This window comes from Engraulis encrasicolus, chromosome 21 (genome assembly GCF_034702125.1).
Source record: "Engraulis encrasicolus isolate BLACKSEA-1 chromosome 21, IST_EnEncr_1.0, whole genome shotgun sequence".
NCBI classification, from domain to species: domain Eukaryota; kingdom Metazoa; phylum Chordata; class Actinopteri; order Clupeiformes; family Engraulidae; genus Engraulis; species Engraulis encrasicolus.
Genome location: NC_085877.1, coordinates 49,587,850 through 49,603,434, shown reverse-complemented (window position 1 = coordinate 49,603,434; position 15,585 = coordinate 49,587,850). Strand labels below are relative to the sequence as shown.

Genomic DNA, 15,585 nt, shown 5'->3' with positions numbered 1-15,585 from the left:
CTGTCACTCTGCAGGCCCTGTGGATTCAACACATAAAGCAGGTGAGTGGACGTTAGAGAGGCTGCGTCAGAGAACCTTTAATGGAGGGCAACAGTAGTCACATACAGTACTGCGTAGCGGAGGGCAAGATTATTACAGTATTGTGTAAGGGCACTTGTAGAGGACACAGCGCTCGCTATGCTAATGCTACACATAACAGCACTCCAATGAGATTTTCAAAGTGCAACTGTCTGTCTGTCTGTCTCTCTCTCCCTCCACCTCTCCACACCAGTCACCCGTTCCCACCCGCAAAATTGGACGGTTTTGATATGTTGATTTCATTTAAAAATTACATAGTTATCATGTAACCATATCTTACCTGTACCTGTACCTGTACCTGGATGGAAGCATTGTGATTTTGGATGCTGTGTGTGTGGTTTTTCTGTGAGAAGTATAGTAGAAAAGGCTGGACGGTGCTGCAGTACAGAAGGGAGAGGAGATGGATGAGAGACCTTTTGTGGATGTTGGTAATACAGTATGTTGATCAAAAGTGAGTTTATTGATCAGGACCCCATTCCTAAAAAGCATTATCATCAAGACTTTCGAATCTCTTCGAGACTTGGTCTAACCAAGAACATATAATTTCCCAATGCATGGTTGACCCGCCTCCCTTGTTTTGCTACTGGTTGCTTCCTGGCAAGGTCAGAGGAGTTCCTGATGTTTCTGGAGCTCAGAAACTATATGTTGCGTCACTAGGGCGCGGCCTGGCTAGGTCTCAGTGTCCTCATGTACTCATTTTTGATTTCCTGCTGAATCTTTACAGGTGAGAAAATCTAAAAAGATACATATGAACCAAATGATTATAAATCTATGTATGAAGACATTCTCCTGGTACATATCACTTAACTCGAAATTGGCATTCAATGTTCAGGTTAAGTCAGCCTTAGCACATTCGAACATTTGTGTGAAAAGTTACATACATAGCTTCTTTGTGCATCATGTTTTGTACACGAGGTCCCAGATCACAAAAAACACTTACTGTACATTTATTTCACTTTCTTAACAGACCAAAAGCCAATGTTATTGAAACTTAAAGAATGGATTGTCTCACAATACAAGACAGTGGAAGAATATAATGACCTACCAGGACAGGATGTTTTGTTGACTGATCGCTACACTCAGCTGTTGATCATTGAGAAACACAGACGGCAAGAGGAAAGAGAGAAGGAGATGCGAACCAGGGGAGCAGGGTTCTTTGATGCCAGACAGAAAGAATATGAAAGTATTACTGTGGACCAGCTCTTTAAGCCTGATGATCGTGGAGATGTTCCCCAAACAGTAATTCTCCAGGGCAACTCTGGACATGGCAAGTCCTTCACCGCTCAGAAGATCATGTTGGACTGGGCCTCAGGAAGCCTCTACCAGGATCGATTTGAGCTTGTTTTACACCTCAGCTGCAAGGAACTCAACCACCTGTACAACGAAGGGGAACAGAGTGTTGTAGATCTTGTGAATGTTGATGAGAAATTTATCCCACTGGTTCAGAAGAAACTGAAGGAATCACCACAGAAGGTGCTTCTCCTTATTGATGGATTCGATGAGCTGCAATTCCCAGTGAGTGAACTCCGCAAGTGTCCTGTGAAAGACCTTTCCACACCAGCTCAGGTTGATGCCATTGTGGGCGCTCTGCTGAAGGGGAGCATCCTTTCTGAGTGCCACCTGTTGGTCACCACCAGGCCTACTGCTTCAGACAAACTGAACAAGCTGCTCAAACGTCCTTTGCGTTGCACTGAGATCCTGGGCTTCTCTGAGGAGGGCGTACATGATTACTTCAAGAGGTTCTGTAAGGATGAGCAGTTTGGGGAGAAGACACTTGGCAGCGTGAAGGAAAATGAAACTCTCTACACCTCCTGCTTCATCCCTGTCATCTGCTGGATTGTCTGCACTGTATTTAGGGAGCATATGGAAAAGCACATAGATGTGACTAAGGGTTTAGAAACAACCACATCGATATTCGTCCGCTTTGTGTCAATTCTGCTGAAGCACCACTGCCAGGGTTTGAAGCAGCCTGTGCCAGATCTGCTGAGGAGCCTTGGCCAGCTGGCAGAGAGTGGGATACAGAAGCAGCAGGTACTATTCGACAAGAAGAGTGTGGAGGGCACAGTCTCAGATCTCACCAGTGTTCCATTCCTGTGTAAATTCCTGCTGAAGGAGACGGTGGGAACAAAGGAAATGTTCAGTTTCATGCATCTCAGCTTCCAGGAGTTCTTCACGGCACTTCACTACACCCAAGACGAAGAGAGGGTGAAAGAGCTGCTTACACTAATGGAGCAACAGGAAGGCAAAACCCATCTCCTACCTGTCATTCAGTTCCTCTTTGGTCTTGCAAAAGTGAAGGTGGTGCAAGATCTAAAGGACCTTGAGTTGACCACCAACATCTGTTTGGAAAAACATCTGAAAGAGTGGGTGGTTAAACTCATTAAAAAGAAAGATGGCAGAAAGATGCTCTTCACTCTCCACTGTCTGTATGAGCTCCATGATGAGGACTTTGTGAGGACAGCAATGGCGAAGTGGGAGAAGGTGAAGTTTGAGTCCATCCCCCTGACGAGGGCAGACTGCTGGGTGCTGCTGTACTGCCTGCAGTGCTGCCCCACCATCCCAAGCCTGACGCTCTCAGAGTGCAATATCACACCAGATAAGCTGAGAATGCTGCAGCCTGCATTACGCAAATGCCAGGAGCTGGGGTGAGTGTGCGTGCTGACTGAATATCATGTGGTGTGTGTGCATTTGTGTGTGGAAGTATGTGCATCCGTGTGTGCGCGCCTGTGTGTGTTAGGCATGGGACGGTTTGCGCCAAACTTCAAAATTGTACGATTGTCATGTCATGGAATCCACAACCGCACGGTGCCCACGGTTCAAAAAAATATATACAAATTTGGAGACCTTGGAGGACGACACAATTTAAGTCCTATTATTTTAACAAGCACAAAAGACATAGACTACGTACGACATTGAGTGTTGAAAGACAACTGAAAGGCAGCTGACGACAGTTCATGCACCGTCCCTTTCTCGTCCACCTTTCTCCACGTTAGCGCAAGTGACTGCTCCCGGTCTATTCTGACCAATTTAAATGAAATGAACATGACTTTACAAAAAATGACAGATTAGCAGAAGAAAGTAGGCTATAGCCAAGGTGACTTACGTTACGTATATTCATGTAGCTTTGAATGGGGATTCCGCAGACAAAAATGTGACATTATATCGAACAATGTCCTTACTGCAATCAACTGTAATTATAGTATATAGCCAGTTAAACTCTGGTGAAATTAATGGGATCTTGTGCTGTAGTTAACATTGATGTTTAAAACAATATAACCAAAATAAAATGTGACTGTTATTACAGTCCTCTTAAAAGTTAGGACTTACCCATGATAAGCCTACATTACAATTATATGTTTTATATTAGCATAGGCTATAATATTTCCGGTGCATTATACATTTTTTTTTTTTTTTTAAATCCCAGAACCAGAACAAATAAATCTCAGAACCACACAGAACCGAAAACTGAGACCTTGATACCGTGATTTTTGTGAACCATCCCACCCCTAGTGTGTGTGTGTGTGTGTCTGTGTGTGCATGTGCCCTTTCATGTGCCTATATTCTACTAAAGGGTTATGCTAATGTTTATGTGTGTGTCACCTGTGTGAAGCTGCTCCCCCTCAGACCCAAAATGCTAAAATAACACTGCAGATTTTATGTGCAATGTTTGTGCTGGATTGTGCTGTAAAAAAAATGTGTGTGCTATTAAGGCTTTTGAGTAATTTAAATAGTCAAATACTTTAAATACATTTTTCTGACCTGTGACGTCACACGGCCTCCCTCCACATCCAAATGTATCCAAAGTAGTCTCAATCGAAGGCATTTTGTTTGTGCTCATGTATGCTGTAAAAATGTAACGCTTCAAACAGTTGTTTTGTAAAGTTAGAGCTGTTTTATTATTATAATGCTATTATTTTATTAATAGCAGAAACATTTTTTTACAGCACTATCCAGCACAAATAATCTGCAGTGTTATTTCAGAATTTTGGGTCTGAGGGGCATCTGGGGTAAGTGAAAGGAAAATTTAGTGGCTAACCGACAATTCGATTGAATTTTATCTGCTAGCAGATGTAAATACAAGTCATTCCTTTAATGTTTTGTTTTTAATTACTATATACGTATGTATATATCTCTTTCCAAAGGTTGGTGGTGAATAAGGTAATTGACACGTTGATGTATTAGCTGAATCATTTTTTTCATTATTGTTGTTATATCTCCCTTTAAAGGTTACAGGTGGACAAGCTGTCAGATGAAGATGTTTGTAATCTGGTCTCTGCGATGGGAGAAAGAAAACATCTCAGTAAACTGATGTAAGAAATGTATAATTTGTACACTCTCATGGACACCATCATTCTTGTAAGATGTGAGAGTGATCTGCTGGGTGGAGACAGATGAAAGTGCATGTAATGGAGGCTACGTATAGACAAGGAATTGGCCATTTTAAAATATACATGGTTTTTTATATTAAATATACACATTTTCAATATTTCATAATTCATACTCGGATGCCTGTTGTGTTCCCTGCTGTTTGTGTAATTTGTGGAGCGAGAAAAGAGCTTTCAAACAACACCACAGACATCTTTTTGTGACTTACACGGACTGATATAATCAAGGCTTAATGTATAGTGTCCTAACCTCATAATGTAAACCTTTGCTAGTCTGTTTCTCCGACAGATTTACACAAATGCAGTTCTGGGGTGCTAACTTGCTACTAAAAAGGCACAGCAAAGTATGATTGAAATCTTTGTCGGTCAGGTCCCAAAGTGTCTGATTTCACATGAAATGACCCATTGGAGAACAGCAGCCTGTCAGATGTACGTACAGTGTGTATGTACTGTATGGTGTGTTATAGTTACCGTATCTGTGTATATGCTGTGTTTCTATTGTGTGTTACAGAGTGTGGAATAGCATCCTTTCAGATGAGAGTGTGCAGCAGATCCTCACTGCTGTCTCCAAGCAGAAGAGTGTGGGTACAGTTTGGCTCTCTGTGAAGACCATCACCCTCCATACTGCTCAGAATATTCTCAACTTCATGAAGAGCACACCTGCTGCAGAGCATGTGAGGTAAGAAACACTTCATGTGGCACTTCTGACTGATAGGTGGCCTCCAATCCACCATAAAGCAACACTATGCAGGGTGCGATTTGTAGGGGGGGATGGGGGGGATTGTCCCCCCTTCTGGTTTTGATATTGACACTTTTCTAGATACATTTAATCACAGCTGAATGAAATTTACTGTTTAATACATCACGTGATGTCATGCATACAGCCACTCCCTAAGGTGACTGTGGGTGACTTTTGGCCTGAAGCTGATGTCGTCAGACGGTGCCCAACCTTCTCGAGAGTGTTTCGACCCTTAACCGCTACAACCTCCAGCTGGCGGGTCAGCAGTGGTTGCCAGGTCGCTGCCCATCAGCTCCAGGCCTCCAGCCCCCCTCCTCCCTCTTAAACCACAACCAGCATGAGGCTCTCTCTGCTGCCTCCCCTATCCTGCGCACAGCTGTCTTCCTCTCCTTGCCAGATATGCCGAGTGTAGTGAGCACCGACCACGTTGACTGTGCTGGGAACCCCCTACGCCCGACCTCCACTGGAAACAGCCATGCTTGCCAGCCCATCTCTTTGCATTCCATGATGATGTCTTGGTATTTTAGGCTCTTCCTCTCATGGGCTTCATCACAGCCTTCCCCCCAAGGCACTGTCAGCTCGACCAGGATGATTTTCTTAGCCTGCTCTGACCAGATGACAATGTCAGGCCTCAAAGTGGTCTGGACGATGGGGGGGAAGTGAGTTTTTTCCCCAGGTCCGCTGACATCTCCCAACTTTGTGCCCCCTGGAGGATGTTGGTGCTGGCACTTCTCACTGACGATAGCTTTTCTCCTGACCTGACAAGGTGCAGCGATGGCGCTTGTGGATTGGTTGGTTGTGGTCTTCTAGCCTGGTCAAAAATGTCAGCCATGGAGCACTTGGTCGTGCCGCCACCTATATCTCCCCTGATCCAGAGCGATCTGGCACCCTGCTAAAATGTGCCTTTTTCCCACTTAAATTGCAAAGGGGGTCCTCCCCCACCTGGCAAGGTTCGCTGCTGCTGGGATTGTGTCATACACGGACCTGAGGAGGAACCTAACACGGAAGAGTTCCAGCCTCCAGAGCTCACTCCATGTGACCCTCCTGTTTGGGAGGTCCCATCTGGTCCATGTTCCCTGGGTTGCCAGTTCTAAAGCTTTCACTTTCCGTGTATCCTCCTCTTGGTGATAAACTTCCGCTTGCACCATCACTGGGTAAAGTGGGATATTCCCAGTTCTTGTTGGCCCGTGCAGACATTGCCAATAATGTCTTTCAGCTCGAGGGAGCTTTCAGCTTGCTTGACAGCAGTGTCTGCTGCCCACTTACGGCCTGTTTGTGTCGCAACACCTGCACTACTTACTTGCTCGTCTCTTGAGTCTCCAAGCATCATTGCCACCCTGCACTTCGCCACCTTGATCTCCTCCACCACAGAGGAGAAAGGAAGTTGGAGTTGGCCTGATAGAATTTAGAGCCCCACGGCTGTGAAGCTGGGAGGGATACCCAGCCACCGCCTCAGATGCTTGTTTACCGTCTACTGCAGTCATTGGGATCTGATAGACTGTCAGCAACCACATCAGCCTCGGCAGGAGCCCATGTTGGTATATCCAAGACTTGAACTTGCCTGACTTTTGTAATGGACTTGTCAATGACTTGTCAATTCTCCTTAGCCATTCGTCCGCCAAGGTCCCAAGAGTCTTCAGGATCCATCTTGCCTGCACATGTGTTGCGGTTGTTATGGTGAGGTCATCCATGAATCCTCTCAGTGGGGGTTGTCTGCTCCCTGCTGCCGTGGCCTCTGCTGCTGCGGCTGTAATCAGGAGATTCATCCCCATGATGAACAGAATTGGGGATACTGTGCATCCCATCACAATGCCCTTCTCCAGCAACTGCCATGTGGTGGTGAACTTGGCAGTTTGAAAAATCAGTTAAAATGACCCCAGGTAGCTGTTGATCATCTGCCTGATCTTGTCCGGGAGGTGGTACTGCTCCATGGCCTTGTTGATGACGGAATGGGGTATGGTCCAGCCAGACAACTCTTAGGTTGCCCTTGCTCCCCCTGGCCTCCTGGAACAGATGGCTGAGGATGGTGATGTGTTCCAGGCATCCAGAGAATCCTGGAATCTCCCCCTTATGGATCGAGGTGTTAACATAGCCATTTGCTGTCATGTAGGTTGTTATTCTTCTTGCCAAGACTGACAAGAAAATCTTGGCTTCTACACTCAGCAAAGAGATGGTGCAGAATTTGCCGATCTCAGAAGAGTCCTTCTCATTTGGCACAAAGCAGCCCTCTGACACTCTCCAGGTGGTCGGTATGTTACCCTTCACCCAGATTGTCCGGAGGAGCTTCCAAAGTATACATAGAAGAAGTGTGCACTTCTTGTATACTTTGTAAGGCAAACCACTTGGTCCAGGGACTGATTCTGTCCTTGCCCTTTTCACCACCTCCCCCACTTCCACGCACGCTGCCGGAGTAGCTCAGTGGTTCACAGAACCAAAACCCTTCCACGAAACCAGCGATCCTAGTACAGTAGCACTAAAGATACCTAGTGCTGTCATAATAGCTCTGAAGTGGTGAATGCATTCGCACAGGTTACTCAAGCATCACGACTCGAAATGTGTACTCCATGTGTCACTACCCACATCCAAAATGTGTCGCAAATTATATTACTTCACCTATAAAGAGATACAACAAATCATTGTTATATCAAACCCCACTGCAACTGAAAACAAAACTCAGTAAACTGGATGACGTACTGGATGGTGGTAGTAAACTGGATGACATACCCCAGGCTACGGTGTTCTTTAGGGGACAAACTTCAGAGGTTGACAGTGGTTTCTCTTATTTAGGATGGGGAGTGGAGATTTTGTAATCCACTGCTCTCTCTCCATTCAGTCAGCGAATGTCTGATGTCACACAGGACGTGAACCTCAGCTCAATAATGTTTGTTTGTTTTTTTCAGTTTGAGGAACGAAATAAAACCGGCATTAACCGGTTACCATTATTTTTCAATAAGTGCTCCTGTTCCAGAACATAAAAAATAATAACATTTCCGGTTTCGTTTCTGTTCCCTGTAAAATGCAAAAAGTTCCCGGTTTTCGTAGTCGTTCCTTCAAGGAACTTCCTTGAACCGGTTCAAAGCCCTGCTCTAATGTACTTGTTTATGTTGAGAGATATGAAAGAGTTAAGAAAAAGTTAAGAAAAAGTTAAGAAAAATCTACCATGGCAGAAAGAGTAATGTTTACAGCTTGCAAACACTGTTCATATTTGGCAGGTTAGGTCTACTAAAGCGAGAGGTGGAGAGTCTGAAAGTGCCCGTCAATGGGACACCGTGCACACATGTATATGCCCAACTCGCGAGCCAATTTTGAGAATATATTAACGCACAATATTTTATTTATCGCCCGACAGGAGTATCACATTATCGCAGCACGTTAACGCTGATAACGGCCCACCACTAGATTAAGGCTTATATTTTCAAGGCAACACTGAAAATGTATTTGAAATGTTACCTACTATCAATTAGACAAGGATGTACGTTAACAATACTAATGCTGATTTCACTTTTCATTGTGCATTAATATGAGCTTCGTTGAGGACTTTTACTAGATGACGGAAGTAACATTATCAACAGAGAAGCTATTCGGCTTGTGTTGATAATAATAAACTTCTGGACTATTTACAGATTTCCAAATGCTTAGTTTTGTGAGTACAGGCCATATATGTATTACTGTAGAATTTTGGTGTCGTGACGTGATTTTTGTGGGGTAAGTTTGGAAATACTGCCCGGGATCCATTTGCGCTTGTGCCAAGCTATTCAGATTTTTTTTTTTTAATAACTCGGTATCGCTGCTGATGTAAGCCCAAACCAGAAAACACTTCGGGTGGACTACTGGATGCTCCGTGCATCATCCAATCATTCAACTATTCCATTCAATCTGGCAAACGGAAAACGAAATAACGACTCTTTTGTTTTTCCATTTTTTATATGAGCAAAAAATGGGGAGTTGTGTTGATTTTCCTTTTCCCAACTGAAAACAGAACAAGTAATAAATAACTGTTCTGTGTCCGGTGCAGTAGCCTATGTGTCTACCCCTATAACCTCATTAATCAATGGGCTATGGCTCCTTCCACAGGGGTTTTCAAATTTACTGACGGTGAGCCTCCCCTTGGAATAGGTAAAGACAATCTGGACGCACACAGAGCCGTGAAGTTAGGCCCGCTGAGATGTAGGCTATCAATTTATTCCTCCTCTCACATTCTCGTCGCAACTGTCACATCACCAAACGTCTATTCACATTTCATTTTGCAAACATGTATGTGTAATTCGTCGTTGATCCTTGTGATGTTACTTGTATTACTGAAATTCTTTTTGAGTTTATTCACCAGCACGCTGCCCTGCTAGCCTACTAAAATTTGGACAATATTGTTTCAAACTTAACTTCGCTTTGCCGGCGCGTCATGCCTCCGATGCATACATTTCCTCCTACGTTTGCAAACTAGCCAAACTGAAACTTTCAAAAGGTCCATTGCAAATCCTTAAGATTGTTTTTCGCGAGGCATTTCATAGCGATTGGGTGGGAGTGATGGCGCGAGCCTTCACGTCAACTTTTCGACCTGCGCTTTGCTTCATCCCCCCCCCCCCTCTCTCTCTCTCGCTCTCTCTCCCCCCTTTCATGCGCTCACAGGTTACAGATTGCACGTTAACAAAGTTAGTGTTCAATAATAAAAATCGGGTTAAGCACACGGCATTGTCTTGGATCTCAATTTACTTCCAAATACTGTAATGCTATTACCACCCAAACTTAGAACATTATTTTAAGAAAGTTAAGTGAATTGAATAATCACATAGGTCATAGTTCCTACGTTTCTGATTCCTGTTTTTGTTGACTTCTGCTGTGGTAGTGGTAGTAGAAAAGGGTGCATTTCTTACTAGGCTATTACACATATGCAAGCAGGAAAAATGCCTATTGCAGATATTTACACAAAGTGCATCTTTCTTTGCGTGTTTCCCCGTGCCTCTTTGCAACACTGAAGCATCTTTCCATTAAGATGATACTATCCCTCGCTCTGGCCACTAACCTTAGCGGGTCGGGGGAGTTACATGTTACATGATGACTGTCTGTCAACCCAGACTGCGCGCAATTTGCCCCAAATGGCACCATGGTCACCTTGCATCTCGCGTTTGTGCCCAAGGTCACATACGGACTGACGCGCCGTGAGAGACAGGGGGTAGCCTAGTAATACANTCCATTATCCAACAACTTTGGTGGACATTTTCTCATTCAACATCCCCCTTGCAAATTACGCCTTGTGACATCATCACGAGACCATGGGAAGTAATGTACTGTGAAGAATAAAGAAAACCAATAAACACAAAACTGTTAACATTTCGTTTTGGTTTCCCTGTTTATGATTTGTTCTGTTTTAGGTTGAAAAACGAAAACAAGCATCAATCCCCAATGTTTTGCTCATACTAAAAAAGCAGGAAAACGAAATATTGCATCATTTTTTTGTTTTTCCGTTTGCCAGATTGAATGGAATAGTTGAATGATCGGATGATACACGGACCCTGGATGGATGTCACGGTTCAAATGGCATTAGGGTGAATCTACTCCGAACCATTGCTTTAAGTAGTATAGAATCACTGTCATCATCAACTGTTAAATTAATAGCCTACATAATATGCGAGATTCTTTAAGTATATAGAGATATGCCAATGTAATAGATTGCTATCGGCACCTAACGTGACCAGATTCCGGTCTGCCCAAAGGGGTGTGTCATAATACTCCAATGCTACAATACTACAATGAATAGAACAGTATAGGTCTGCCTAAAGGGGGATCCCCCCCCCCCTTCCCCTTGCAACGGTAGAACCCAGAAACAATGGGCCAATGGAATCTCTCTCTCTCTCTACTCTCTCTGAAAATATGTTTTAGAATAGTTGACACCCCACTCCCCCCGCCCCCATTTTCTGTGCGCTGCTGCACTCTAGAAATCATTGCGCCCTCAGCAAATAACTAGACTGCCTAAGCCAAAGACTGGCTCTACACACACACACACACACACACACACACACACACACACACACACACACACACACACACACACACACACACACACACACACACACGCACGCACGCACGCACGCACACACACACACAGGCCTCCAGGTCTTTTCATACACACACACCCAAAGCAGATATGTTGTTCAACTGGCTGATGTTGTTCCTATGCTTCTCATCTCCTTCACCTGACTCTCTCTCTGATCTTTTACAGTGTCTGGTTACCTGAAGAGGCTGAAAACTTCTGTTCTTTGCTCATGGTGCAACACTATAATAGAGAACGCACGTATGACGTTTTCACCTCCTCATTAAAATTCACTTGGCACGTCACAAGTAACAACTAGAAAAGTGCTCAGAGACCACACCTCCTCCAAGGTCAGAATTAGATTGCGTTTCTACAGCCTTTGTCAATATATTCCTGGTTTCAAAATGTCAAAATGACACATTCATGACAGTTCAGTCCTTTGCAAACCTTAATAATATAATGGATGATGGTTCTGCTGCCATTCATCATCCAGTGAAAAGATGCATCACCGTAGTTTAGTTCAGTTAAGGCCAAGAATACAATTAGGCTACACTTGAACCATTAAAGGGACACTGTGTGAGATTTGTAGTTGTTTATTTCCAGAATTCATGCTACCCATTCACTTATGTTATCTTTTTCATGACAACTTACCATCACCATCAAATTCTAAGTATTCATTATGACTGGAAAAATTGCCTTTTTCATACACGAAAAGGGAGATCTTCTCCATGGTCCGCCATTTTGAATTTCTAGAAATAGCCATTTTTAGCTGCAAAAATGACTGTACTTGGGCCATAATAGAAAATATTAGTTTATTACTTAGTAAACGTTCATGAAAAGATCAAATTTGGCAATAGACAACCCAGTTTCAATGAGCAGCATAGTTGCAGTACCTTTTTTGACCATTTCCTGCACAGTGTACCCTTAACTTTAATTTTGCCTTGGGATCAATAAATTATACTTTCTAGGCTTACTCTTAACCAATTAATCAACATGATGATAAACCCATATTCTGTAATCCTCGAACCATTGCTGTGTCTTTGTCAATTAAGTAATTGGCTTATTAAGAAGAACACAAAGAGGATTTAAGAATGCATTTTCTTTTCATTTCAATACTGTATAAGTAATTAAATTAAGCAACAGTAGGCTACCACCAACACCGGTATAAAACTTGTGTGTTTCTGTCCACCACCACCAGAGGGCACTGCAGGTATCATTGTTGTCAACACACCGTGCATAGAGTGGCTGGTTCCAGTTATTGTAACTAATGTTCAATGCCACTTCTGCCAACGCCAATCTGCATGTATATGTACCACCCCTTTAACTAATATCAGCTACGTTGTCTGACTGGGTGTTAGTAAGAACGCTATTTATAGCTTAGTTAAAACATTACTAGAGACGTTTATTGGGTTAGAAAGAAACTAGACTGATGACGTTAGCATAATTAGCTACCTAGCACGCTAACGTTTGGTCTGAACTGAAATTGGCAAAATCCAATGACTACCAACTTAGCATATTTGGCTTGTCATACTCACAAATATATGATGAACGTTGCCTATTGTGTATTGTGTAGAGTGGAAACGCTAGGTTAACATTGCATTCAGTTACCTTGCTAGAATAACTTGGCTAGTGAACTAGCTAGAAATTGCCCGAGCTGAAATTAAACAAGTGTTGTCAAAATGAACCAATGTACATAATAGGCTTGGCATATTCACAAGTAAGTGCATCGAGTGAGATGTTAATGAACAGCCCCCCAGGAATTGCAAAAAGTTTTATTTGACAGAGCTGTGTATTGGGTTAGAAAGAAACTACCCAGGGGTCCGTTTCTCGATTCTTGCCTTTGCTAACCGTCTTAAGTCGGTCTTGAGTTGGTCGTAAGTTGCTCTTGAGTTGGTCTTAAGTTGCTCTTGAGTTGATCTTAAGTTGGTCTTACGTTGGTCTTTAGACGCAAGACCGACCGAAGTCGCGACCAACCTTTGGACGTACGTACGTACGTTCTCAGACGAGGAAGTCTTCGGAAATGCTTGGAGTGTCTCGCCTCAGCTCGGCTGCATTGGTCGCAAACTAAGTAGTGACGGCGTCATGATTCACGTGGCACAATAATTAGATACAAAAGTAATAAAAAAATAAAAAAATAAAAGATACAATAATTACAACGCTATCAAAGTCCACAAATCTTTGTCAACACAACCGTGCCCTCATAACCATCCCTCTTCGACAGCATAAACCAAATAATGCATTACATGTCACAATGTCTTATATTTTATTCCGGTTTTGCTAAATCAATTTACGATAAGTCTTCAGTAGGCTGCTTCTCTCAGAAACCGGTGGTTGGTGGATGAGTGGTTGTCATGCCTTGCCCGAGGGTAATAGCAATGTTTCTAGACCCGAAGGGATAAATGTATGCATGGACTTTTAAATCTCTAACATCCATAATATTCTCCTCTGAGTCCGCTTCAGTTCTAATTTTCACAATATGTTGTCGCAGTGGGAAACAAATACCCACGCGCGCACAACGTGGTCGGATTGCGCACACAATTTCTACTATGTTTCTACTATGAATTATCGGCTACAATAAGCGCAACGCTTATTATCCATGACATTATTATTATTATCCATGACATCTACATCAAAGTCCTCACATGTCAGTAAACAAAGTCATAACACAACATTGCGATATTTTTATGGCCACATGTGAGTAGGCCTATGTGTGCACAGTGTCCTATTTCATTCCACCCCATGAACCCTGTCATCATTCTTTCTGAACACCAACACATTAGTCTAGGGCTCAACTCGTCACTGTGCTGACTACAACCACTTTCGCAGTGAAATACTACAATAGTCTATTCGTTACTGAACTGCAACATCCACTAGGCCTACGTTTAGGCCTACATGATGTCTTTGATTCCGAATTAATAATTATGAATTAGCCTACATAGGCCTTTTCCCGTCGAGTGTACTTCGATCTTTTCTTTAATTCCGACTATTATTTCAAAACGGATATATGCTTTGTTAAGAATTTAAGTCAGTTAATTCTGAATGAAATGTGTCATGTACACGTAGCAATTATCACAGCTGCGTCGTGATGCGTTTGGGCCCGGCCACAATAAGCTATGTCATGAAGGAATAGCCTATCCCTTGTGCTGGTTAATTAAAGCACGTGGTGTAGTTTAAGGATGTAAAGTGGCCATGTGCTGACGTTAGGCCTAGTGTGTGTGATTGTGCAGGGGTCAACTCACCTGCAGCCAATGTTCCTAATACATTAATCCTGTTAATTGGGAGGTCCTCAGTATTTAAACACAATTGCGCCATGGCCACGGTAGACAACATGGCGAGAAATCCGACGTTCACACCGCAGGAGCTCAATGTCCTAGTGGATGAGGTGGAGAAGAGGAGGGAGGTTATTTTCAGCAAATTTAAGAGCACAGTGACCAATGCTGATAAAAATCGAGCATGGGAGGAGGTGGCCGACCGAGTTAATGCAGTTGGTCTCGGCTACAAGCGCAAGGCTGAATTGGTCCGCAAGAAGTGGAGAGATTACTCCAGTAACACCAAGGTAAAGGCGGCAGCTTTGCGCAGGGAGCAGCAGAGGACAGGGGGTGGCCCTCCGTCGGCGGAGGGCCTCAGTCCTTTGGAAGAGCGTGTCCTCGGCGTCCTCGGCGCGGAAGCCCTGGAGGGAACACCAGGTGGGCTCGACCCTTGCCTGGCCCGTGTCCTGACCCGGCGCCAATCCTCCTCTTCCCACTCCACATCCACCTCCTCTTCCTCCGTCCAGCCCTCGTCCCGACCATCCACCTCCTCACAGCCCGCTTCCCAACCCTGGAGACCCCCTCCCGCCCTGGAGAATCCCCAACCCGCCGACACCCACCTCCACCAGCCTCTACGCCCCCGACCCGCCGAGACCCACCTCCACCCTCTACCTCCCCGTCCGGATCACCCCGGTCCACCCGCACTACATCCTTGGCGTCCCCTTACCCCAGGAGGCAGCAGCTCAGACGGTGCCGGGACCACTGTGACTGCTGCGACACCCTCCTGAGGTTAGAGGAGGAGAAGGTGTCCCTTCTCCGGGGGATTCGTGAGGAGCTGTCGGCGCACAGGGAGCAGCAGCAGCGGCAGCATGAGGAGACGATGGTTTACAGAAGGGTGAAACTAGATCTGCCGCGACGAGCCAGTGCCAGGCCAGCGGGTAGTGCCAGGCTAGCGGGTACTACCAGGCCAGTGGGTACTGCCAGGCCAGGGGATCCAGCCAGACCAGCAGGTACTGCCAGACCAGCGGATCCTGAATGATGCCGCCCCCCCCTACCCCCGCTCGTCCTCCCCCCCCCCCCTTTTTTTTTTTTGCGGGCCATTTCTGG

At 44.5% G+C, this 15,585-nt stretch overlaps 2 protein-coding genes across 2 annotated transcripts; both read left to right on the top strand.

The window, feature by feature from the left end:
* The first annotated feature begins 1,056 nt into the window (after positions 1-1,056).
* Positions 1,057-7,294, top strand: LOC134437457 (NACHT, LRR and PYD domains-containing protein 1 homolog). The gene is made up of 3 exons (XM_063186949.1): positions 1,057-2,723; positions 4,975-5,142; positions 7,216-7,294. Exons 1-3 carry the CDS (start codon positions 1,057-1,059, stop codon positions 7,292-7,294), a joined length of 1,914 nt encoding a protein of 637 aa, XP_063043019.1.
* Positions 7,295-14,540: 7,246 nt separating this feature from the next.
* Positions 14,541-15,517, top strand: LOC134437456 (myb-related transcription factor, partner of profilin-like). Its single transcript, XM_063186948.1, has 2 exons — positions 14,541-14,916; positions 15,006-15,517. Exons 1-2 carry the CDS (start codon positions 14,541-14,543, stop codon positions 15,515-15,517), a joined length of 888 nt encoding a protein of 295 aa, XP_063043018.1.
* Positions 15,518-15,585: the final 68 nt, after the last annotated feature.

Bases quoted from the DNA above. Each gene is read 5' to 3' on its own strand.
- LOC134437456 (XM_063186948.1), top strand. From the start codon at position 14,541: ATGGCCACGGTAGACAACATGGCGAGAAATCCGACGTTCACACCGCAG. The intron at 14,917-15,005 runs GTGGGCTCGACC...TCCTCCGTCCAG, and splicing joins AGCCCTGGAGGGAACACCAG to CCCTCGTCCCGACCATCCAC.
- LOC134437457 (XM_063186949.1), top strand. From the start codon at position 1,057: ATGTTATTGAAACTTAAAGAATGGATTGTCTCACAATACAAGACAGTG. The intron at 2,724-4,974 runs GTGAGTGTGCGT...TGTGTGTTACAG, and splicing joins CGCAAATGCCAGGAGCTGGG to AGTGTGGAATAGCATCCTTT. The intron at 5,143-7,215 runs GTAAGAAACACT...CTCCTGGAACAG, and splicing joins CCTGCTGCAGAGCATGTGAG to ATGGCTGAGGATGGTGATGT.